Source organism: Lissotriton helveticus, chromosome 6, assembly GCF_964261635.1.
Source record: "Lissotriton helveticus chromosome 6, aLisHel1.1, whole genome shotgun sequence".
NCBI lineage: Eukaryota > Metazoa > Chordata > Amphibia > Caudata > Salamandridae > Lissotriton > Lissotriton helveticus.
Genome location: NC_136067.1, coordinates 1,123,970,389 through 1,123,994,593, shown reverse-complemented (window position 1 = coordinate 1,123,994,593; position 24,205 = coordinate 1,123,970,389). Strand labels below are relative to the sequence as shown.

Below are 24,205 nucleotides of genomic sequence, written 5' to 3'. Positions count from 1 at the left end.
CACCACCCAGCAACACCACAGCACCACTCAGCACCACCACAACATCACTCAGCACCACCACATTATCACTCAGCACCACTCTGCACCACCACAGCATCATTCAGCACCACCACAGCACCACTCTGCACCACTACAGCATCATTCAGCACCACCACAGCACCACTCTGCACCACCACAGCACCACCTCAGCACCACCACAGCACCACTCTGCACCACCACATTATCACTCAGCACCACCACATTATCACTCAGTACCACCACATTATCCCTCAGCACCACAACAGCACCACTCAGCACCACCTCAGCACCACCACAGCACCACTCAGCACCACCACAGCACCACCACAGCACCACTCGGCACCACCACAGCACCACTCAGCACCACCACAGCACCACTCGGCGCAACCACAGCATCACTCAGCGCAACCACAGCATCACTCAGCGCAACCACAGCATCACTCAGCGCAACCACAGCATCACTCAGCACCACCACAGCATCACTCAGCACCACCACAGCATCACAGGTTCAAATATGTTCTCTAAATTTTTCAAGCTTTATTACAAATGTCACAAAAAGATGTTAATATTTCACTGCTGTTCTTGGATTTTCATCACAATAAAATACACTGAACATAATCTTCACAAAAGTTATTTAAAAACGTTTAAGCTATTGCCCTTATAAATTACAATAACTTTTATTTCAGTATTAATTATTTAAAAAAATTAAAAGCCATTGTTATTTGTAATATCAATACATCTAAGTCACGTAAATACAACACATATTGCATTACAAATGCTATAGGTGTCACATTTGCGAAAGTTAAAACTATTGACATTGTAAATGACAAAGCTATTAATTTTGCTATTTTCAAAACCAACACATAAATAAAAAAGTTTGTCATTTACAATACCAATAGCTCAAACTTTCCTAATGCGACACCTATTGCATTGTAAATGCGTGTTATGTCTAGGGCTTGAATAATCAGCGGTGCTGCTATACATTTGGAGTAGATCGCAGACACCTCAACATTATACATGCTTTCATTGTACACATTACAATTGGATTGTAAGCATCTAGCAATGTACAAAAAAAGCCCTCTTGCACCTACAAAGCAGTCAGCACTTCAATGTTATTGTGCTACGTCTTTCACGAAAATGGGGTTGTAACCTGGGCACGCAACTTTTTGTGAGTCTAGTAATATTTTGTAAACTAACCTATGTACTAATAGGTTGGTTCACAAAATACCGATTCACATGAGGGCACATAATGACCAGCCCAAATAATATTCTTCATGCAGATCGCAATGCGCGACCCATTGTGATTGGCTGCAATCACAGGGATGTTGCCCTGTAAGGGTCAGAAGACCACCATCCCATGGCCGCATTTCAAACCGGAAATCTATTTTTTAAAGCAGCCTGTGTCCTAGAATAAACCGATGATGTATTTTTTTTTTTTAAATAAAAAAGGTTTTGTTTTGGAAAACTTAATGGAGACCAGACAGCTGCCTTCTCCCCACGATGCTGCCAACACAATTCCCATAGGGAAGTGACTCATAAAGGACCCTTCACCCTTGCGGATCAGCTACCACCTCAACTCGGGGTCAGTAACTCATCAAGGTCTGCAACTGCGATTGCAGTCATCAACCAATAATGCGTGCCTTTCAGAATCAGAACTAGGTGGGGCCGTCCCTTTCGCACCTCCTCCTATTTGAAGATAGGAAAGGATTTTTTCAAAAGTCCTTTCATGAGTCTGAAAGGGGAAACATCCTTTACAACGCAACTTTTACCACGCAGTGCCTTTACAACGCAACTATTACAACGCATGTCATTACAACGCATTGCGCTGGGGGGCACTCTAGGATAGGGAATAGATTTAATTTACTATCCAACACTTTCCCTACTATCCACGGGGACTGGAGTTGGAATAGTAAATTAAACTATTCACTATCCAGCACCCCTAAGCGCTATGCGTTGTAACAGCATGCGTTGTAATAACTGCGTTGTAAAGGCATGCGCGGTAAAAGCATGCGTTGTAATGTCATACATCCGTCTGAAAGAATTTCCAACTCATAAAAGGGCTTTTTCAATAAAGAAACGTCCCTTGCAGTTCCAAACCCTTTGATTTTGTGAAACAACGGGTTTGTAACTAAAAAAGAACTTGGGGCATATTTACATCTTCTGGCGCATCTCTGCAAATCAGCAGGGATGCACCAGAACAGATGCATCATGTAATCCCCCCCTTGCGCCACCACAGATGCGTCGCATTTACAATGCAGCGCACCATGGTGCAAGGAGGGGCAGATGTGTGACGCATCTTGAGGCGCACCGGCGGCGCATTGCTGGAGTCGTGTCGCAAGAGCGACGCAACTCCTGCAATGCACTGGGGCTGCCCATACTCAACATGGTGCCTCACTCCTTACGCCTGCTTCAAGCAGGCGTAAGGATTTGACGCAGCATCGTCGTAAAACCGACTCAGTGAAATCTTGTAGATTTCATGCGTCAGTTTTATGGGGCTTTCCTGTGAGGGAATGCCCACCCTGCGAGAGAACGCCCACAGGAAACCTGACGCAGGTTTCATGCAGGTTTCATGTGCTGCAGGGCTTTACAATGTGACGCATCTGCCTAGATGCGTCATGTTGCAAGTAAGTCGCAACGTGGCGCATGGTTTATGCCGCCGCTGCGTCACAAAAGTGACGCAACGGTGGTGTAAAAGTGTCGCAAGGGGCTTGTAAATTTGCCCCTTAGTCCATCAAGCCCTATTTTTTTAAAAAGCCTAAATCATAAGATATGGTAAATAACGCTTGACAAAAATTCAAGGTGTATATTGTTTTAACTGCTTTGTGGTTGGCTAGTAAAGGGAACACACAGTGAATGTTGTCACAAAACAGGCATCATGCGTTTTGTGACCGTTGGTGATATACGATTGGGCAAATAACAGAATTTCATTTGTAAATGAAGCTCTAGTATAGGCTGCGCTAAAATCTACAGAACTATATATTACGATTGCATCTCCTATAATAGCTTTAAAATGTAATACTACAATGCACTTTTGCATTATGTGTATTATCTTTACATTTATAGGGATTCATGTTGAATTTTTGGGAAAAAATAAGTACAAAATCAAAAATATTGTGTAAAACGTGGTGAAAGGGTACCTCATTGTTCTCATTATATGAGCTAGCTACCTCAACTTTAGTTAGGCAGCGTTTAATAACAAATGTTCACATGAGGTAGGCGAGTTCATGGCATTCTCGGAAGGCTGAGAGTTATGACATTGTTAAATGAATATTGAATGGAACAAAATAGACCACCTATGTGAGAGAGCAAAACTTAAGGTGCGTTCAAAACTCGGGAGGCTTGCAGTTATCACTGCTTTTTGGGGTTTAAGGATATGTTTGTAAAGCTCAGGTCTCTTTTAGAGATGGATCGTTGCTGAAAAATACCCAATTTGTATCGGAAACTCGACAGAAGGGAGAATCCACCTGCTACATTTCCTCCATTGTAGGGACAGTATGGTGGAGGAAATTCAGCTGGTGTATTTTAAACCATATTTAGATTTTCTTTCAAATGCTGGAGCGCTTTGGCTGATCACTAAACTCTAAATTAGAACTTGAGTCGTATAAGGCCGGGTCAACGGACAATATCAGGCCATGTACGGGGTCCTGCAACAAGTACTTTTAGAAGCTCCCACAACAAGGTTACTTAGAGCCTCATTTAGAATTTCAGGGAAGGTTACTCTGTCACAAACCTGATGGATGTTCGGTCCGCCTAATTATAAGTGAATTATATCCAAAGCCACTTGGAACAAGGCAGACACGTTGTGATAGAGTTACACATCCACTCTAAATCTGGCCCTTAATTTATGTCATGGCAATTAAACCTTAGGCTGTGGATATCTGGCAATTTCTACTTGGGAAAGGTGGCTGCCATGCAGTGCTTAACTTGTGCCAGTGTTTGCAGGTAGTAGGCACTATCACTCGCTTTTTTTTTTTTAAATCCTCATCTGCCTCCACCCACATTTGACAAAAAGTAGGCTGCCTATACCGTGACTCGATACCCAGAGTAGTAGGCACTTGGATTTGAGGGGCCCCAGAAGAAAAACCAAGTCTGCCTACCAGTATATGACGGACCCACAAAAAGTCACATGCCCCTTTCCTTGGAGAGGGGTGGTCTCACTCTCTTCAATGGAAAATCCATGGGTGACTGTTGGTCAGGTCCATACCGAATTGTAGTTTGATCGCCCAACAAGACCCGACGCCCAGTCAGAGAGTATCCAACGAGGCAGAATCATAGGATCGAAGATAGTATTTTAAACTCAAACACTTGACCACCATACATCCTGTGTCTCTGAAAGTCAACCAAAAAATAACTAATAACTAATGCTGAGACAAATTCAGCAACACCTCTCAAATTACATTCCTCTTATTATTCTGTAATCTATCCATGTCTATTTTGGAAATTTTATAGAGAGAGGATAACCAGTCTGAATAGGTTGGGGATACAGCCTCTACCCATCTCCTGCAGATCTCTCTCCTAGCCAACAGAATTGAATACAAGAGAAACCCCCTTGCAGGCCCTGAAACTTCACTGGCTATTCCAAATATGATCAAGGCAAGAGACATTTTGACCGGAGTCCCTATGATGTCTGATAGGGTTGCCATCATACTCTCCCAAAATGCTGTTAATGCTGGGCACTCTTTAAACATGTGTATATCCTTGGCATTTGCCAGATTATATTCCTTGAACTTGACCGGGGGACCTTTTACTATTTTAGAGAGTCTGACTTGGGATAAGTAAGCCCTGTGTATTGTAATGTAGTGATTCCTATGCAGCCAAGCTGGTTTCACTATAGAAAACAATGTTCGGAAGGAGGTCTGCCACACCTCCTGCCAGCACAAATCTGGCCACAAAGCCCCCCACAATTCCTCTGCCAGTTTAAAATCTCCATCAGTGGTTTCAACTAAAGACCAATGGAAACAGGAAACTTCTTTCAGCCTGCAGGCCTAGAAACCAGGTGATCCTCCAAGGTATTTCCTACACCTATTGGCTTATTGAGATTCTGCGACCAACTCAGCAATTGTATGTACTTGAACCTGGACATATTTTCCAGTGTGTTGTGAAAGAATTCCCAAGGTAAAAGCCACCCTACCGAGGCCAGATCTCTCCACAATGTTAACCCTGCTGTCTTAAGTGGAATTTCTAATCAGTCAGTCAGTCAGTCAAAATCTTTATTTCGATAAATGAATATCAAAAAAAGAAACATACAATCTTGATTAAAAACACATGTTATACAATAGTGAAAAATATACAACTTTAAAGATAAAAATCACATATCATGATTTAGCTAAAAACAAAGATACAATACATTTTAAAAATCATCACTGTTTAAAAAACTATGTAAAAAAGTTAAAAATATATTGTTCCGCCATCCCCTTGATCCTGATATACATTAATAATAATGTTTAACCACTAAAGTGCAAGGTGCAATACTTCATGACAATGTATCCAATCTCTCTTTCACCATAAGTCCTTTCTTGGTGCGCACCGCACACACCAAGTAATTGGCTACATGAAAGATAGTGCTAGGGTCATTTAACAACTACAAATAAAGAAGTGCTGGTCTAACTTGCAGAAACCCTACCTTTTTTAAGATTGGTACGAGATACTTCCTTCTTTCTGCTAAAAAATGCCCACAAAACATAGTGAAATGCATAGTGTCTTGGATAGAGAAGCTATCACAAGAACAAGAAAGAAATTCATCAGGTTTACACCAGGTTGTGTACTGTCCTAATATCAGGTGGATCATATTCATGCGGAAGCGAGTCAGTAAAAACCTATGATAGGGGCAGTTAACCAGAGGGAGGTAGAATTCAGGGCCAGGAGGGTTTGCAACCAAAAGATGTGCTCTAACCAGGGGTTTTGTTAGTTCCTGTTCCTCTCTTATTAGCGACAGCCTCAAGAGCATATCGCTTTTGATACTAGCAATATCAGCCCGGGATATCAACTCCGGTGAAGAAAAGAGGTTAGGTCGTCCCAGAGCGCTAAAACCATTTTTAACATAAGTTAACCACCTAATTTTATGAGCGTTGTCAAGTAAGAGACAGTCCCTCAAAATGGCCTGATTTAAAGATAGTTCATTATTAAGCCAAATTTTAAGCCACATGATTAGAGGGGCCACTCGAATTTTGTCTGTTATAAAATCAGCCCCCAGTTCAGAATGGACAGAATAAGATGGTGTTGACTGGGGTACAGACAAGACTGATCGAAAAAATTTATTTTCCGATGCCATAAGACAGTCTATCGAGCCATATCCCCATAAGGAACAACCATAAGTTGCAACAGACACGCACTTGGCGTTGTAGATAGACATAAGGGCTGGGACTGGCCTAGCCCCCAGCCTTCTGCTGAAACTCAGGATGGCAGAAGATGTTCTTACTAGGGCACTATTTCTATTTCTTATTTGGGGTCCCCAGCTCCCTTTGTCTTCAAACGTAACTCCTAGATACGGGAATGTCGAAACTCTTTGCATTTCAGCCTTGCTGCAATAGAAAGTTTTAACTTTCTTGCAGCGTGAGCCTTTACCCACCATCATAACTTGTGATTTTTTGGCATTTATCTTAAGGTCTAAAGACGTCATGAAAAGGCCAAAGGCATCCAATAACCGCTGAAGACCCAGGCCAGTGCGGGACAGAAGCACTGCGTCATCCGCGTACAGGAGGACTGGTACACTTGTCTCCCCTATACGCGGTATGTCCGGCATAGCGGTCATTAATTCAGATTCGAGGGCGTTAATATAAACTGTGAAGAGCAGGGGTGCCAAAATGCACCCCTGTCTCACCCCTCTTTTGGACTTGAAACGACTAGTACGTCGCCCCCCTGAGTCAACCCTGACTGAGGCCTGGAGGTCTAAGTGAAGGTCTGCCAAGAGGTTAACAAGCGCACGATCAAGACCCAGGTCGTCGAGAATGTGCCATAGTTTAGTGCGATTAACAAGGTCAAAGGCCGAAGATAGGTCCATGAACCCTAAGTATAACGACCCATCTTTAGCCCTAGTATATTTGTCCACTATCATCTGCAGATTGAGGCACTGGTCCATAGTGCCCGGTTTGGTTCTAAAACCACACTGCAGGTTGGACAAGACCCCTCTATCATCCAGCCAAGCCTGGAGTCTAAGTAGGATGACCCTGCCCATAATTTTTACAGATGAATCGATTAAAGATATCGGGCTGTAACATGCTGGGTCTACCCTACTTCCCTTCTTAAAGACGGGAATAATTACAGACTCCTTCCAAGATGCTGGAATACTGTTTCTAGTAATAGCATTAAAAACACCGCACAGCACCCTCGACCATAGCTTTGTGTCAGTTTAAAAAAAGTCATCTGGGACTCCATCCGGCCCGGGGGCCTTATTTTTTAAGGTCTGATCAATGGCGATTTCTACTTCCGAGGCCTCAAAGACAACACCCTGTGTCTCCTGGGAAAAAGAAAGGCCTTCTACCAAATCGTCCACTAAATTGCTCGAATATATCGACTCAAAATGGTTGATCCAATCACCGTCCGGGATATTTATTTCAAGGGAAGCCTGGTTCCTATCTGAGAAAAAAGGCTGATTAACTATACTCCAAAAGTCACCACTATTTTTAACAATCTCGGGGTCAGACAATTCTGACCAAGCTAATTCCCTGATCTCCTTCTTTCTATTCTCTATAGCTTTTTTATACGCGGTTCTTAATATAGTTATTAGTGGACGGTCTTTAGGGACAACTTTAAGGGCCTTGAGCAAGTCGGCATGAGCTCTTGAACATGCATGGTCAAACCACTTTTTCTCTCTGGGCTTAGACAATTATTTATTGTTTGTCAGGCTAATGTCAATGGAGTTACAAATATTACCAAAGGCAGACATTACTTGACTATTCGTCGCTCTTGCATCCATACATGTTAAAACATTGTTTTCAGTGCTAACAAGGACCGCTTGTAGAACGTCCTCTGGAACAACAGAAGACCACTTCAGTCTACGACCCTGGTCCCTTAACACCACATCCTGGCCATTATTCCCATCTGGCCCACGCTGAGTTATAAAAGCTGTTGACAATACCTCTGCTACTACGGGATTATGGTCGCTAAATGCCAAGACAATAGCGCCATAGTTAATCACCCTCTCTAAAATCTGACAAGACATAAATATGTAATCAATTACAGTACCGTCGCCATTACCTTTGAAGGTAGGAGTTCTACTATCTAATTCCCCACAACCAGACTCGTACAGGTTCCAAGCATTCAGATAAGACTCAAGGGTTTCCCCCCTAGTAGAATGCTCAAAGTGTGTTAATGAAGAGAACGGAGGCCCCTCTTCTGAAGAGCTTGTGCATGTCTGGGTGCAGGGATGAATGTTAAAATCGCCAAGAAGAATGACTGCAAACTCCTTTACCTAAGTTTTATAGACTGACAAAAAGGAATCAATAATGTCTAAATTCTGCCTAGTTTCAACATTAGGACTAGAATTATAAAAATTAATAAACAAAATATTTGAATAAGTAGGGGGATTGAGTTCAACGATCAGACAGTTTTGCGAACCGGAATTGTGTTGTGTTAACACCCCTTTTAGAGACGTTTTAAGCAAAGTTAACAAGCCCCCCTTTGGTCTGCCAGCCCCTCCGCTAAAAGCAGGCACAGAAAAATGTCTATAACCATCCAAAGAAAAAATCTCCAAAGGGTCCCAAGTTTCCTGAAGAGCAATGATGTCAAAAGTCTTCAGTAAATTAATCCAGTCATTGATTCCTGCCTTAGCCCTAATACCGGCAATGTTCCAAGTCATTATTCGGCAATGTGCATTTAAGGAACCCTTATTAGTAGGCAGCCAATCATTTTCGCCTAGAGATGTTAAAGGTGCAAACCGATTAAACAAGGGCAAGGCTGGGAAAACTTGAGGATTAGGCCTACACAGATTATAACAGTATGAATCCATGTTTATAGATGGTTGTTGAACTTGTGGTAATCCAGGGAAGAAAGCCTGTCTATTTGAGGGGTAGGTAGGAGTATGATGACCTACATAGGATTTAGGGGTAGGGGTCATACTCAGGTGGTTATAGAAAAACCCCAATGGGCGTACACTTATACTATCCTCAGTAACCGGTAAGGAGGCCGCCCTTAATAGTACAGTTGCGACGTGCTGTGGGTGTCTTAGATTTACAATAACACAATCGCCTTTGCAGCATTTTCTTGAGGTACCAATCCATTCAACCCTGCGCACTGACACTATGTCATTACAAAAGGCGGTGGGGAACCCACAATACTTGTTTAGCCAAGCAATGACTTTATTTCCTAAGGAGCTGGTTACCTCTTGCAGGGCTTCAAATGAATTTGGATCAACTATCGGAACATTTGTTAGGACCACTGTGTATGGTGCACAATCAGGAGGTAGATTCACTACAGGTTTTTTCTTTCCCAGTGGACCCCCCGTGTTATTGATGCCAGTTTTATTAGCAACTATCGGCTTAAATGAAGTAGGAGCTATAATATCAGATGTTGACAAAAGTTGGACAGAACTTGCAGGAATTATAGATGACCCCGTAGGTTTAGCTTTAGCCACCTTACTGCTATTTGACCCAGAGGCCGCTGTCGTAGCTGCTATAGTAGGTACTCCCGGGCCTACAATCTGAGGCGTCTTGGACCGTGACAAATGAGTGGACAAGAGGCACCCAAGTCTTGAGACCTCCTTTGAGACTTGATCCAATTTATGATCAACCCCAATCACGACAACAGCCTCAGAAGTAGCATTTTGATGTGCATTTATAGAATTTTCAGCTGATGTTTGCACTGGAGAGGATAAGAGTGAACTTAATCTAGCTACTTCCTTTGTCACCTTATCGACTTTTGTCATCTGTGGTTTGATCAATAGCTCCAATTTAGAGGTCATCATGTCTGCAAGCAACTGGAGATGGTCGCCATTTACAGCTTCATTTCCCCCCCCAATACTAATGTCATTTGCTGCCTCCACCCGAACAGGCTGAGAGCTTACAGTATTCTTGGTCTCACGATGCCCCCCACGCTTGTTGATCGGTCTTCTACAAGCCCTAACTGGGCGGCGGACCAAAGATGGAACAGCATTGGATGAAGATGGCAAACATCATCACTGACAAAAATATCCGCCGATGTAGAAGCAAGGTCCAAGTCTGGCGCTACAGTGGGGGGAGTGAATAGGGCTCCCTCATTCATATCCTTGTTCTCAGGATTATCTAAAACTACAACAACAGAGTCTGCTACAGGCGAAGAGGGAGGAGTAGTCCGACCCAGCGACTGTCGACGGTCAGAATTAATTTTTGACACCATCTTAATCATGAAATTGTCCATTGTCCCAGCTAGTGCAGGAGTTTTACATGAGCGCAGTTTAGCCATTTAATCAATAGGCAATATCAATATGAACACTGGTTTATAAAGGGATTAGGCACTCACTACAGGATACAGCAGTTCTGTGTCCGATTTCCAATCCACCAGGGGTCGTGGCCCTGCCCTGCCTCCTCCTGCCTCGGACGGCTGCAGACGGCCCCGCCCTTGTCCCGGGCTTCTCCCTGGCGCCTCCCGCGCGCGACTCGCTGGGCGAGAGGGCGCGTCGGCTTTTCAAGCACCTCCGTGCGCTAGCCTCGCGTCACGGGCGCCCCTAAGGGTGCTGGGGAATGTAGTCTCTCAGAAGGCAGTCTCCCGGCGCTCCCCTCCAACAAACAAACAGCCGTTTCCCTCACGGCACCGCCCGTTGGCGTCCTTCACACCGGCACTGGTCTCGCTCCCCCAGGGGCTCCTGGGCGCGTCGGCTTTTCAAGCGCCTCCGTGCGCTAGCCTCGTGTCACGGGCGCCCCTAAGGCTGCTGGGGAATGTAGTCTCTCGGGAGGCAGTCTCCCGGCGCTCCCCTCCAACAAACAAACAGCCGTTTCCCTCACGGCACCGCCCGTTGGCGTCCTTCACACCGGCACTGGTCTCGCTCCCCCAGGGGCTCCTGGGCGCGTCGGTTTTTCAAGCGCCTCCATGCGCTAGCCTCGCGTCACGGGCACCCCTAAGGCTGCTGGGGAATGTAGTCTCTCGGGAGGCAGTCTCCCGGCGCTCCCCTCCAACAAACAAACAGCCGTTTCCCTCACGGCACCGCCCGTTGGCGTCCTTCACACCGGCACTGGTCTCGCTCTGCTAATCTATCCTTCAAGCAATCCGGGGCTCCCAGAGAATCCCAAAGAGGAGCAAGTCTAGAATGGTAATTGAGCCCAGTGCAATGCTTGATTCTAGACCACATTGGTGCGGCAACCAAGAGGACCTTCAGCCTTATCTTCTTAAAGAACTTTTGGTCCCCAAACTTGAAAAGGAAACCCTCAAGTGGTAGTCCTGTTCCTTTCAACATCTCAGCAAACATAATACCTCTTCCTGAACCATCCGGAGATTTCAACAACATCCGGGAGTGAGATAACTGAAAAGCCCAGGCATAATACTGAAGATCAGGGAGCGTGAAGCCACCTTTCTCCCTTGTACGCCTTAGCTTTTTCCACGCAATTCTTGTTGATTTATATGCCCAGGCAAATTCATTTATAGCTTGTTGTAATTTATCTATTGCCTGTTTTTCGAAATGCAAAGGGATGGTGTTGAAGAGGGAAGTAATTTTAGGCATAATATAACCATTTTTATCAAAATGATTCACCCAAAAAATAGTCAACGGAAGGTGTGTCCAAGATTTCGTAAGGTTTTGGCAGTCTCTAGTAATGTGTGCAATATTGGTCCTTGCTATTCTACCTATATCTTGTATGATCCTAACACCTAAGTATCTCATTTCACCCTTGGCCTGGTACCCATTCCTGGGCAGGTTCCATGCCATGATCTCTGTTTTCTCCTCATTTACTTCATAGCCGGAGTTCTTGCCAAACTCTTGCGCTAGTCTAATAACCTGGGGGAAAGACACCTCTAGCTCTGATGACAGAATCAAAATGTCATCCGCATATAGGGCGACCTTCCTCTCCCACGCTCCAAACTTAAATGATGCAATACTCCGATCCTCCCTCAAACAATGAGCGAAGGGCTCAATGTATAGGTCAAAAAAGAGCGGAGAGGGTGGGCAGCCCTGTCTAGTTCCCCTCATGATCTTAAAAGAGCTGGTCAATTTCCCATTGACTAGGAGTCTTGCAGTAGGATCTTTATACATAAGCTGTGTAGCTCGGCAGAATTTTTCTCCTAAATTGAACCTTTCCAGGAGGAGAACATGGCAGCCGCGAGTTAATCCGCCGCTTGCCGTCGGAGGCAGCGGAGAACCACTTACTCAAAAGTGCGATGTGAGGCAGGAGAACCGTTTCCTTTTGTTCCTCTACGAATCCCTTGATGTTGTTTGTGGTGTTTTTTTTCACTTTCTCTCGGGTGCATTCGTGTGAGAGACATCTGTGAAATAGCCCAATGTGTGGTGGCATGTCCTGGGATCGTTGATCTGCAGCCGCCCTGGAGCTAAGGCAGAGCAGCAGCTCTAGGATTCCTCGGGGCAGAGACGAGCTGAGGCAGAGGTAGCACAGGGCAGCTCCCTCCTCCACACGGCGGTATTGATGCATTTCTGAAACCCGAGGACAAGGTGAAGGCAGACGCTGACATTGACAGTGAAGGAGCTCTGGAATCATTACCGCAGGTGCAGGGGGGGCAGGTGGGAGAGCCACGGTTGGGCACTGTACGAGGTCCTGCTCCAGGCACTGGGTAAATGGTCAAAATATCGATTCCAAAATATAGACAAACCAAAATATCGAGTCCAAAATATTGAATGGACAAAATATCGAATGGACAGAATATAGACATCAAAAATATCGTTTTGAAGGTAAGTAATGTAATATCGATTTTAAAAATATAGACAGTCAAAATATCGAAGTACATAATATAGTTAATTAAAAATATCGAATTTTTAATAATATCGAATTTTGTAAGTGTTTTTTTATGTTAGTATATGTGTGAAAAGTGTATATATTTTTGTAATTTATTTTAAGTAATTCATTTTATGTTATTTAATTATTGCGTAATTTTATTCTGTTGCGGGTTGTGGGTTTATAGGGGAATAGGGTGGGAATTAATTTAATTATAATTAATTAATTGGTATTTATTTAGAATAAATTGTTAATTAATTTTTAATTGGTAATTAATTAATTCTTAATTGATAAGTATTTTTTAGTAATTGATTAATTGATAATATGTGAATTAAATTAATTTATTTTCTATAGCGGGTTGTGGGTTTATAGGGGAATAGGGTGGGAAGTAATTTAATTATAATTAATTAAATATGTTAATTAATTAATTGGTATTTATATTGATTACATTGTTAATTATTTTTAATTGGTAATTAATTAATTCTTAAATGATTATTTTTTATTAATTGATTAATTGATAATTATGTGAATAATATTAATTTATTTTCTGTAGCAGGTTGCAGGTTTATAGGGGAATAGGGTGGGAAGGAATTTATTTATACATAATTAAATATGTTAATATATTAGTATTTATTTTGAACAAATTGGTAATTAATTTTTAATTGATAAATAATTAATTCTTAATTGATCATTAATTTTTATTAATTGATTAATTGATAATTATGTGAATTATATTAATTTATTTTCACTAGAGTGGGAATAGTAAAATGTACCCCTATGCTATCCAACGCTTTCCCTACTGTTGCACTCTCTGGAGTAGGAATAGTAATTGTTACCCCTACGCTATCCAACGCTTTCCCTACTGTTGCACTCTCTGGAGTGGGAATAGTACATTTTACCCCTACGCTATCCAACGCTTGACCTACTGTTGCACTCTCTGGAGTGGGAATAGTAATTTTTACCCCTACGCTATCCAACGCTTTCCCTACTGTTGCACTCTCTGGAGTGGGAATAGTAATTTTTACCCCTACGCTATCCAACACTTTCCCTACTGTTGCACTCTCTGTTGTGGGAATAGTAATTTTTACCTCTACGCTATCCAACGCTTTCCCTACTGTTGCACTCTCTGGAGTGGGAATAGTAAATTGTACCCCTATGCTATCCAACGCTTTCCCTACTGTTGCACTCTCTGGAGTGGGAATAGTAGTTTTTACCCCTACGCTATCCAATGCTTTCCCTACTGTTGCACTCTCTGGAGTGGGAATAGTAATTTTTACCCCTACGCTATCCTACGCTTTCCCCACTGTTGCACTCTGTGGAGTAGGAACAGTACTTTTTACCCCTACGCTATCCAACGCTTTCCCTACTGTTGCACTCTCTGGAGTGGGAATAGTAATTTTTACCCCTGCACTATCCAACGCTTTCCCTACTGTTGCACTCTCTGTAGTGGGAATAGTAATTTTTACCCCTACGCTACCCAATGCTTTCCCTACTGTTGCACTCTCTGGAGTGGGAATAGTAATTTTCACCCCTACACTATCCAACGTTTTCCCTACTGTTGCACTCTCTGAAGTGGGACCGGACATCTTGGACATCCTGCATTTTGCTAGATGCACTCCTTTCCTGAAGCCTCAGTAAGTTTTGCATTGGGGTACAAGAATCTCCAGCCCCGAGCATCATTTGCACTGAAGCCCAGGCCCCCACACTCTGCGAGTGTCCCGTTGGCCCTGCCTTCGCATTTGTGCTTGATGCATCTTCCCGGCTGCTTGCCCGTTGGCTAGTGGGCCCCCTGAAGACGCCATCTTGAAATTACTTTGCTTTCCTGGTTGCTCCAGGCTTGCTGCAGCTTTCCCCAAAAGGAGAAGCACCACAGACCTAGCTGGTCTGCAACAGCACCAATCTTGACATCCTGCATGGGTTGCAGCTGCCAAGGCTTGTTGGGTCCAATCCGGATACCAACACTGCAGTCATCTAGAACTATCATAGGACAGCTTGAATCCAACTCCTGGTAACCATCAATGCCTCCTGGACCTCATGGCTGAAGAGACAAGCTCACCATCCACACCTGCAAAGCACCCGACATTGGTTGCTAGAGGGGGATACGGGGGGCACAGGGTGGGGAGCATACGGGGAAAAAAAGAAAACAAATTGTCCTCATTCACCTTTTAGCCGCACACATTTGAATCGTTCACCCTTGGTCTGGATTTAGGAACTCGGTATATTTTGCCTAGGTTTTTTTTTAGGATCTCATTCTTTGTTTATTAGACTACCATGACTATTGTTCAGTTTTTATCTTGGAATGTTAATGGCCTATGAGTAAAGTCAAGGAGAGCGAAAATCTTGCAATATCTTAGGGATTCGCCTGCACAGGTTTTTATATTACAAGAACCGCATCTTCTAAGAGGGGAATTGATCGAATCTTTCAGTAAGTTAAAATCGGTCGATCATCTAGTTGGCATGGATCAGAGTGCCAATATTAGAGGAGTAGCATTCTGATTAAAAAGCAAGCTAATGCGCGTATTCTAGAATCCTTGATTGACCCTGGAGGTAGGTGGGTAATCGTAAAATTAACAATTCATGGTTCTCTCTTTACAGTGATAGGCTATTATGGCCCCAACCAGGACGATCCCTCTACCTTGAAAATAGTCTTTGCTAACTTGCTGGAATTTCCGGAACCTGTGATTTTGGCAGGTGACTTTAATATAGTCTTAGATCCTGCGTTAGATAAATCACCTAACAGCAGAGCAAATGTATTGTCTAAATCTCGTACCTATTTACAAACTATGATGACACAGACGGGTCTGTGTGATATATAGAGGGAAAGGTTGGGCGTACAATTAGGCATGTCCTACTATAACAACAAATATGGCCATAAATCAAGGATAGATTATATCCTGGTCAGTCATGATTTTAGGGGTAGGTTTAGGAATATAGGCTATCTGACACCCCACCTATCTGACCATGCAGCGGTCTGGATGGACTTATGCTTGGGAGGGGGAGAACCTTCAGGGAATTGGACATTCAAATGTGTACTGCTTCTAGATAACTTAGAGGTTACATATTTATTGCAAGAGTCAGAATGGTTTTTCAACTTGAACATCGGCTTTGCAGCAATCTCAATAGTTTGGAATGCTTGGAAGGCTTTTTTAAGGGGGATAGTTACAAATAGAGCATGCAACAAGAACAGGCAATAGAGAGAAGAATTGAAAAAAATAGAGTCTCCTATGAAGGGAGTTGAGAGTAAGCTGAAGATGGAAACAGATTCAGCGAGAAGACAGGAATTTATATTAGAACTACAGTACCACAAAGACCAGTTGGATACCATTATTCAGCAAAGGATTATGAAGAGGTGGGAGGCCAGGAAAATGCGCACTTTGAATATGAGGAGGGAGCTTTTGGCGTGGAAGGTCAAGTCAGATAAGACACGGAATCTAATAAAACGGATAGGGAGAGGATAATTCTTCCTTAGCATCTACAGATGAAGAAATCGGTGAGGCTTTTCTCAGACACTATATAAGGAAGATAATGTGGTGGACAAGGCCCTTGCGCATGAGTGGCTATGGAAATGCATGGTAACTCCCCTAGCCAGTTTCCTGCCGATAAAACGGCGATAATTTTAACACCGGTCCTTGATAATATGCCCCTAGATTCCCTGGATACAGGGGGTTTTGGTCGTGGTCATTGTTGTTACAATGTTGCAGTATTGGTTTCAACACTTACCTCATGGCTGAGTCCGCATCCAACAGCGGCAACGCGTGTGCCCGAAAGTAAAGGAAGCTAAACAGAGTGAAAGACAACAGCAGCTGCACGCTGCTCCGGTGATCCATCGCTGAGGATCTAACAGAGAAAATGAGAAACAAGCATCACTCACTGGCACGTTAGTCTTTTTGATGGCATTTGTCGTTAAAAAGAGTCAAGGAAAAGATCTTTATGTGTGTGTCAGTTTAGGCAGCTGCCAGTAGCAGAGGAAAGCACAGCACAGTGTAATGATTATGTTAAAGGCACTGCAAACCCCCGCACCTTCCCACGTGCGGACAAACGCCAGAAAACATGAAACAAGAGCAAATGTGTAACCCTGAAGACACGGCTGCTCTGTGAGAAGATGCTCCCCCGCAAAGCAGGCTGCGCCTTTGAGCCAGCCATTGATGTGGAATAAGCTTCCTCGCTGCCTGAGTGTGGGTGCTGAACAGAAAGTGGAAGGGGACTGCTGGGACAGGGTAATGCCCATGGCTTAATAGTGCGGACTAAACAGAAGGCGATTGTCGGAGGAGATGGAGGTGCACTGCCTAATGGTGGGGGCAAAATACAACGGAATAGATGACGGAGTGGGAAGCATGTTTTGGGAGACGTAAAGTGGAAGGGGGAAAAACGGTTGACGGAGTACAGGGATTATCAAGTTTGAGGAGCAAAGTGTCACTCCACTCCCTTGTTAGACACAAGCTCTGAAAACATGCAATGGGTGTGTCTAAAGAAACATCATTTTTTTTCGGGATAACAGCGAGGATGATGTGTGAGTCAGGGTGAAGCACCCCCACCCATAAACTATCCACCTCCCCGGACCATGCTTATCATGATACAGTAGAAGGTGCCACACACAGCTACTATGCAACAATGCACAAGCCTATAAGACAATGCCATCGGAACAAAGTTTTGTTTTATAGTTAAAAATTTGAAAAGAAGCGCACTGTAAAACTATTACTGGACTTCTTCACAAAAGAGGCGCCCGCCTCTTGCACACCCTTTGCCGGAATCTGAAAATTTAAAAATCCAGCACCTGCGAAGATTATGCCGGTAGTCCTGCTAGTATACCCATTGTGTGCACAAGCTACAATATTACTGTTGTTCAACATTTAGGATGCTCATCGAGTATTAAAAATCTAAAAAAACAATAAGTATTAGTATAGCCTTTCGTCCCACACTATGGAGTGTGTGGGACGTCCCAATGGAGAATTGTGGCTCAATGGTTAGAGCGGCAGACCCTGATGCAGAGGTCCAGCCTGGGACCAGGGTTCAATTCCACGGACCTGATAATTCTCGCCTCAGTGCCTATTCCAATCATGGAGTCCCACTCTTCAATTCTGGGCAATAGCTTGCTTAATCTCCACAACGGCCCCCACAACGCTAAGGATGCCTGGCCTCCACCTTGGGGTGTCCAGGAGTGGACACCTCACAGGGAAAGCCAGGATGGGTTCCACAGCGGTATTCGTACCAGCGCCTTGGGACCCTTGCGGGTGAGTAGTGCGCTATACAAGTATCAATTTTTACAATTTACACTATTGCAATGTAAATAACAAACAATACCATTACCCATTGCCTTGTGCCCACTTACAGAGATAGGAGTCTGAGGTTATCTAGCTTGGATTCAAACTCATGCTCGACCGTTCACCGCATGTGGGAGCAGCAAGCGTTCAGCTCGCTCGGCTATAACACTTCTTTATCGCTTTGAGACGTGGGTGCAAAGAGCCACAAAGCAGCCGGATAACATTCCTATTGACGTGCTTTTTAGAAATGGGGGTCTCTAGTTGGCAGAGGTGGGTACCTTTGTACAAGTAGGGACCCTTCTTCCTAGTCAGGGTAAGGGGATACACTTCAGAAATAACCCCTGCTCACCCACTTGGTGGCTTGGCAAAATCAGACAGGCTTATCTCAGAGGCAGTGTGTAAAGCATTTGTGCAAACATACAGTAACATAGTGAAAACACTTTAATTGATGATGGTGTGTCGTATATTACGTGCCCTTACTAATTTAAAATGTTGATGTGTAATTTCTGCTGCTAGCACAAGTCACTTTAATTTATGATGGAGTTTACCCTCTGTAATTCTCTGTTTTAAATGTAATTTTCTAATGGTGGATGGCATTTTATGTACACCTTTTTTAAACCAAAAGTTTACTTGACGAATTTGAATTGTTAGCACAAGGCACTTTAATTACTGTTGGTGTGTTGTATATTATGTAGCATTACCAACCTAAAAAAGTTACCTGTAATGTTTCGCTTCTAGCATAAGGCACTTTAGTTTCTGTTGCTGTAAATACAATGCACGTTATCTTTTGCTGCTAACTGTTTATTAGCAAATTGTTAATTTGCAGTTGAACAAATTATGTTAGGGCTTGGCTGTGGATCTCATCTTGTGTATATATATATATATATATATATATATATATATATATATCAGAGAAAGACGTGCGCAATACCTCACGGGCCACACCAACAGTTTACTTGCAAAAGATCTTTTTATTTAAAAAAACAGGCATAACGCGTTTCGAGTTTACACAACTCTTCATCAAATGCCAAGCTGCAGTGTCCGTGGGTTCGTTTTGATTTAAATAACGTATCTCATTAGGCAGTGAGAAAGGACTTCAGTCATTGACTCCAGATTAAAGGGACAGTGTGTAAAGTATTATTTTTCTTTCTCCCATTTGCTCTGTAAAAGGAAAAGCAGAGGTGAGTACTAATGTGTTTCAGGTTTCCAAGTAACCCCACAGTGGTGCAAAATAAAACAGTTTTCTCTGCTTTAGTCTTTAGAGTCATGTCATCACGGGACTACATTGCCCATAATGCTCCACTGCCCTTCAAATGTTAACTGGTTCCCACTGCTGATCTTGATAAAATCGATGTCAGCGCGATGTGTCCAGAGTGCAAACATTGCTTTTAAAGGGAAAGTGTTCCGTACCTCGGTCACACCGTGCAGATTGGATTTCACTACCACGCAGACCTTCACCAGCTTATCTTGTTTCCAAAGTTCCAAGTCCGTTGTGCTGAGGGTAATCCTCTGCATACCCTGGCTGCACCAAAGTTTCCATTCCCAAAGTTCAGGCGGGCCCCTCCTGGAGGCCTCTTCCTATCCAACTCTAGTGGTGTCATCTCTTTAGCAGCCGGAGGGCACCCTTTTAACGAAGCTCCTCGCTTCATCCGAAGATCCTGACAAGAAGGGCGCCATCATCTATATATATATAAACTCACTGTATCCGTATACTTTCAATCAAATTTTGCTCTGGATATGTACTTTCTCGTTTGTAATGATTTAAATTAATCAACTTATAAACTTATATACTATACTATACTATACTATACCACTACAAATGGACACCACAACAGTTTAGAAAAACAAGCAAACTTTATCTGAGCCAAAGACCAAAATGACAAAAATCCAACATAGAGTTATGAAAATATGACTTTTAAAGGGTAAAAACAGTTCTGTCTATAGTAAACTATAGATGCAATACTTTCAACACAAAGTACCTTTGTTGCGTCAAAATCATAGGCAAAAACAGCTGCTGGGAAGGTGATGCGCCTGTTCCTTAAATGCAGGGAAGATGATGCATCGGTTTCTTGCTTTTTAGGTGGAGATGCGTTGGTTCCTTACAGCTGCCCTGGGGAGACGATGCGTCAGTTCCTTACCCGAGAGGAGATGATGCATTGGTTTCTTACTGAGTGGGGAGGTGATGCGTTGGTTTCTTATGGTGACCTAGGCGTTGTTGCAGACTTGGCAATCCGGTGCGATGTGTGGAGTTCCGGGATGCAACAGTCCTTGATGCGGTGGTGGCACTGGGGCCCAAGTTGATTTCTCTTGCCATGGTCCCACGATGCATCGGTTCTTGCAGCTTTACAGCAGGGCCTGCGTCGGAGTCAGTGTTGTGATCTCGGACTTTGGAGAGTGGTGCACAAGATTCAAGATTGCGATTTTATCAGCCGCGGGCAGGCGCTGCATCAGAAACAGGTGTGGATACTTCATGCTTCTTTCGTTTTTTCAGGTTTTCTCACCTCTCCGCAGCATGACAACTCCCAGAGGCTCAACACAGGCACAGGTACATCTTGGCAGGTCACAACTCCCAGCAATAGAGTTCAGGGGAGCTGGTGGTGAACTCTTTGTATCCCTGAAAATTCAGAACAGGAGGCAAGCTCTACTTCAAGCCCTTGAACATTCTTCACCAGCAGGATACTGCAGCAGGGCAAAAAGTGTCAGTCATTTACCCCCACCATAGACAGAAGCAGCAACTGTAGGCCAAACCACCCCTCACTCAGAAAAGGCAGCGCTCCACACACAGTCCTTCCGCTCTTCTTCTTGGCAGGGTCCTCTTGTTCCTTGAAGTAATCTAAAGTTCTGGGGTCTGGGCCCCAATATTAGTACTACATTTGTCTTTGATCTCTTGGGGCAGAGGGGCTCTGAGCTCAGTCTAAACCAGTTTTGTCCTCACTGGAGCAGCTTCCTGACAAGAGGTGGAGACAGCATTGTTCAGGGCAGACCAGGCCTATTCAGGTGTAGAGAAATCTCCTCCTCCTACTCTAATTGCAGCCCGGGTCTATTCAGCCCAGCCCTGACGCACCCAGGAAAGGCAGGTCGCACCTCATCCTCCCCAAGTGGCTATCTGAAGAGAATTCACATCCACAGTCTCTGTCACTCCAAAACCAGTCAATTCACAATCCAGCAGAGGCACACAGGATAGTTCAGCAAGAAAATACCCACTTTCTAAAAGTGGTATTTTCAAACCAGAACATAAAAATCATCATTAGTAAAGATGTATTTTTACATTCTGAGTTCAGGCATACCAAACTCCCACTTTTTATCTTGTTCCCATGGGAAGTTATACTTATAAAATGTTATAAGTAAATCCCTTATCTATCTGATGGGACAGGTAGCCCTTCTATAGTGAAAAACAAAATACACTATAATTCACTACCAGGAGACGTCCCACACTACATGTACATGTCCTACATTTAGTACACACAACAACCTGCCAACAGGGGTGCCTTGGGCCTACCTTAGGGTGGCTTACAAGTAAGAAAAGGGTGAGTTAGGGCCTGGCACGTGGGTGCACTTGCCAAGTCGACATGGCAGTAGAAACTGCAAACACACACTGCAGTGGCAGTTCTGAGACCCCTTTGGAAAGGCTGCTTATGTGGGTGGCACAATCAGTGCTGCAGGCTCACTATCAGCATTTGACTTACAGGCCCAGGGCACACACAGTGCACTGTACTAGGGACTTAGTAGTAAGTCAAACAAGCCAATCATGGAAACACCAATCTATAATAACAAATTACACAGAGAGCATTTGCACTTTAGCACTGATCAGCAGTGATAAAGTGCCCAGAGTCCTGAAACCAACCAAGACAGGGTCAAAAAGAGGAGGCCAAAAAGCTAAAATTCTAGGTATAATCCCTTTTGAAAGTCCAGGTCCAACAGGTGCGCTTAGTTCTCTGCGTGCACAAAACTAAGCACTCCGCCCAAAGATCAAACTGCCAAAGTTTATTATTAATGATGGAATATAACGAAAACCTTGCACTGCACAAAACTTAGTGCAAACATGTCGAAAAGTGACATTCACTTTAACAGCATGAGTAGTTAGTATCATAAAGTGTCTCGTACAGTGCGCAGAGCTGCATGAAATTTCATGTGAAACCGTAAGCGCCGTGTTGAGCAAGCTATTAAAAGAGACTACATCATGGAGGTCTCCTTTCAAGTTCTGAATTTCCGTATTTTAAAAGAACTGTGCCGCAGTTACTAGTGAATGTATTGAAATGTTCAACAGTCAAGGTTGAGCTTTCCCATTACCCTACTAAAGAATATCCATACAAAGTTTCTAGTTTTTTCAAAAAAAGTTTGCGACATTCTTGTTTGTTCATAGGAGCTTATGTGCACAGCAAAATGTGAATAACTCCTCACGATGTCAGCGTGGGGCCGCCTGGTTCTCTGCGGCTGGGGCCCCACAACCACCTAAGAGGGGATGGGAAGGGTGCTGCCACTACCCAGTGCTCTCAAGCAGGTCACTCTCCGAGCTCCGTGGTGCTGAACTTGCCCTCAGCTGGGGGCATTAGAGTCTGGGCTGCAGAGAGGGTGCACAGGCCTCTTTTATTTATTTTTTTAATGCAGTTTTATATAGTGAACTTTACTCAAAGGTGTCAGAGCGTTTTACAAAAGAACCAGGTAAGTTACATAAGGTACACAAGAGCGACTAAACAGGCTAACAAGTTACATATATTCAGTTACAAAGGTACACAAGAAAGACTGAGCACGCTAACAAGCTGTATAAAAGCATTTACAATGCTAACAAGTTGCATATTTGTATAGTAAAAAATAAAAAAGGTTTCAGCGTTAGGTTAAGACAGGAGTAAAATACATATTTACAAAGTTGACCTCATGTGAGCACTAGATGGCCGTAAGGGTCAAGAGATTGGTTGAATTATTCCAGGAAGGGCCTTCTCCTGCTGCAGTCCCTGTACCGAAGTCTCGCCTCTTTGGTGCAGCAAACCCTCCTCCCAGCACAGCTCTGCTCAGCCATGGCAGGGGCTCTTTTATAGCAGCCCGCATCTGCCTCGAAGAAGGCAATTGGGTTACTCGGGAGAGGAGACGTCACTGCTGCTCCTAGGGGACGCTCCTCGGACGTCATCTACTCCCAGCGCTGAGCTGCGCCAGGGGGCCCCACGTGACCCTTGGTTCCGCGCACTCTACTGATTGGGGACATTTCTTTTAATATTGATTTAGAGCAATGAGAGGCATCCGTCGCGGGACCATTCCCCAGTGAACGAGATCGCACATCAGTGTGCGGGGTAAGTAGCAGGTGAGGCGACAAAGCTCAAGGCCAAGGTGGTTCAGTGGGCGAATGCACCACGCAGAGGTGTAGGTGCACACTGAAAGTTAAGTCGTTGGTGCAAATTCTGACGTGTGTTCAGATTTTCAGCCTTTTGAGAGGAATAAAATGCGTAGCTGACGCTGCAGTGCTATCAAAATACCTAACTACCTAGATGCCGAAGGCAACGTAAACATATATTTTTTTGTTTTAATTGGACTTTATCCCTCGGGTTGCGTCAGTCGTGTTGAATACAGGGATATATTGCATTTTGAATGATGTTTTCATGAACAGTTACTCAACTTCCTCTTTATATTAATTGTAAAAACTCTGGTAAACGGTGCTCTTCGTGTCACTTTGTACCCCCACTGGTATAGTTATTGACCAAAACACCGAATATACCTCACATAACTTTTTTACGGATCTAGTAAGAAAGACCTCTCTAAAGTGTGCCTATCTTGAGCTCCGGCTCGCATTTGCGTTTGTCTCCACCTTCAACCAAAATGACTTCACATGTCAACCAAGGTTGCCTTTACGTTTCAAATGTGGCTGACTGACAACATTAGACATGTTAGTGCTTTATGTAGACATCAGCTGGAATGTTAGTACCAGTTTGCAGACGGTTAGGGGGGAGTAGAGCGATGGGCAGGGGATGGGTGATAGGAGGGATGTACACTGTAAGAAATCATGGCTGAGGTAGCGCTCAAGGTAAGACTGTATGCTAAAGACGCCCACTTTTATTTAGTAGAAGAACTGATTTGGTGAATTCT

The 24,205-nt window shown here is 43.8% G+C and overlaps 1 protein-coding gene across 1 annotated transcript in view; it reads right to left on the bottom strand.

Moving 5' to 3' along the window:
• The window catches only part of LOC144762623 (VIP peptides-like), a 165,690-nt gene extending 142,568 nt beyond the window's left edge, over positions 1-23,122 (bottom strand). Inside the window, exons 1-2 of the mRNA XM_078647849.1 lie at positions 23,003-23,122; positions 16,590-16,706 (exon numbers count right to left, since the gene is read on the bottom strand). Of these exons, the coding sequence (XP_078503975.1) occupies positions 16,590-16,706; positions 23,003-23,007 (122 nt within the window). The 5' untranslated portion in view covers positions 23,008-23,122. The remainder of the gene's footprint in view (positions 1-16,589; positions 16,707-23,002) is intronic.
• Positions 23,123-24,205: the final 1,083 nt, after the last annotated feature.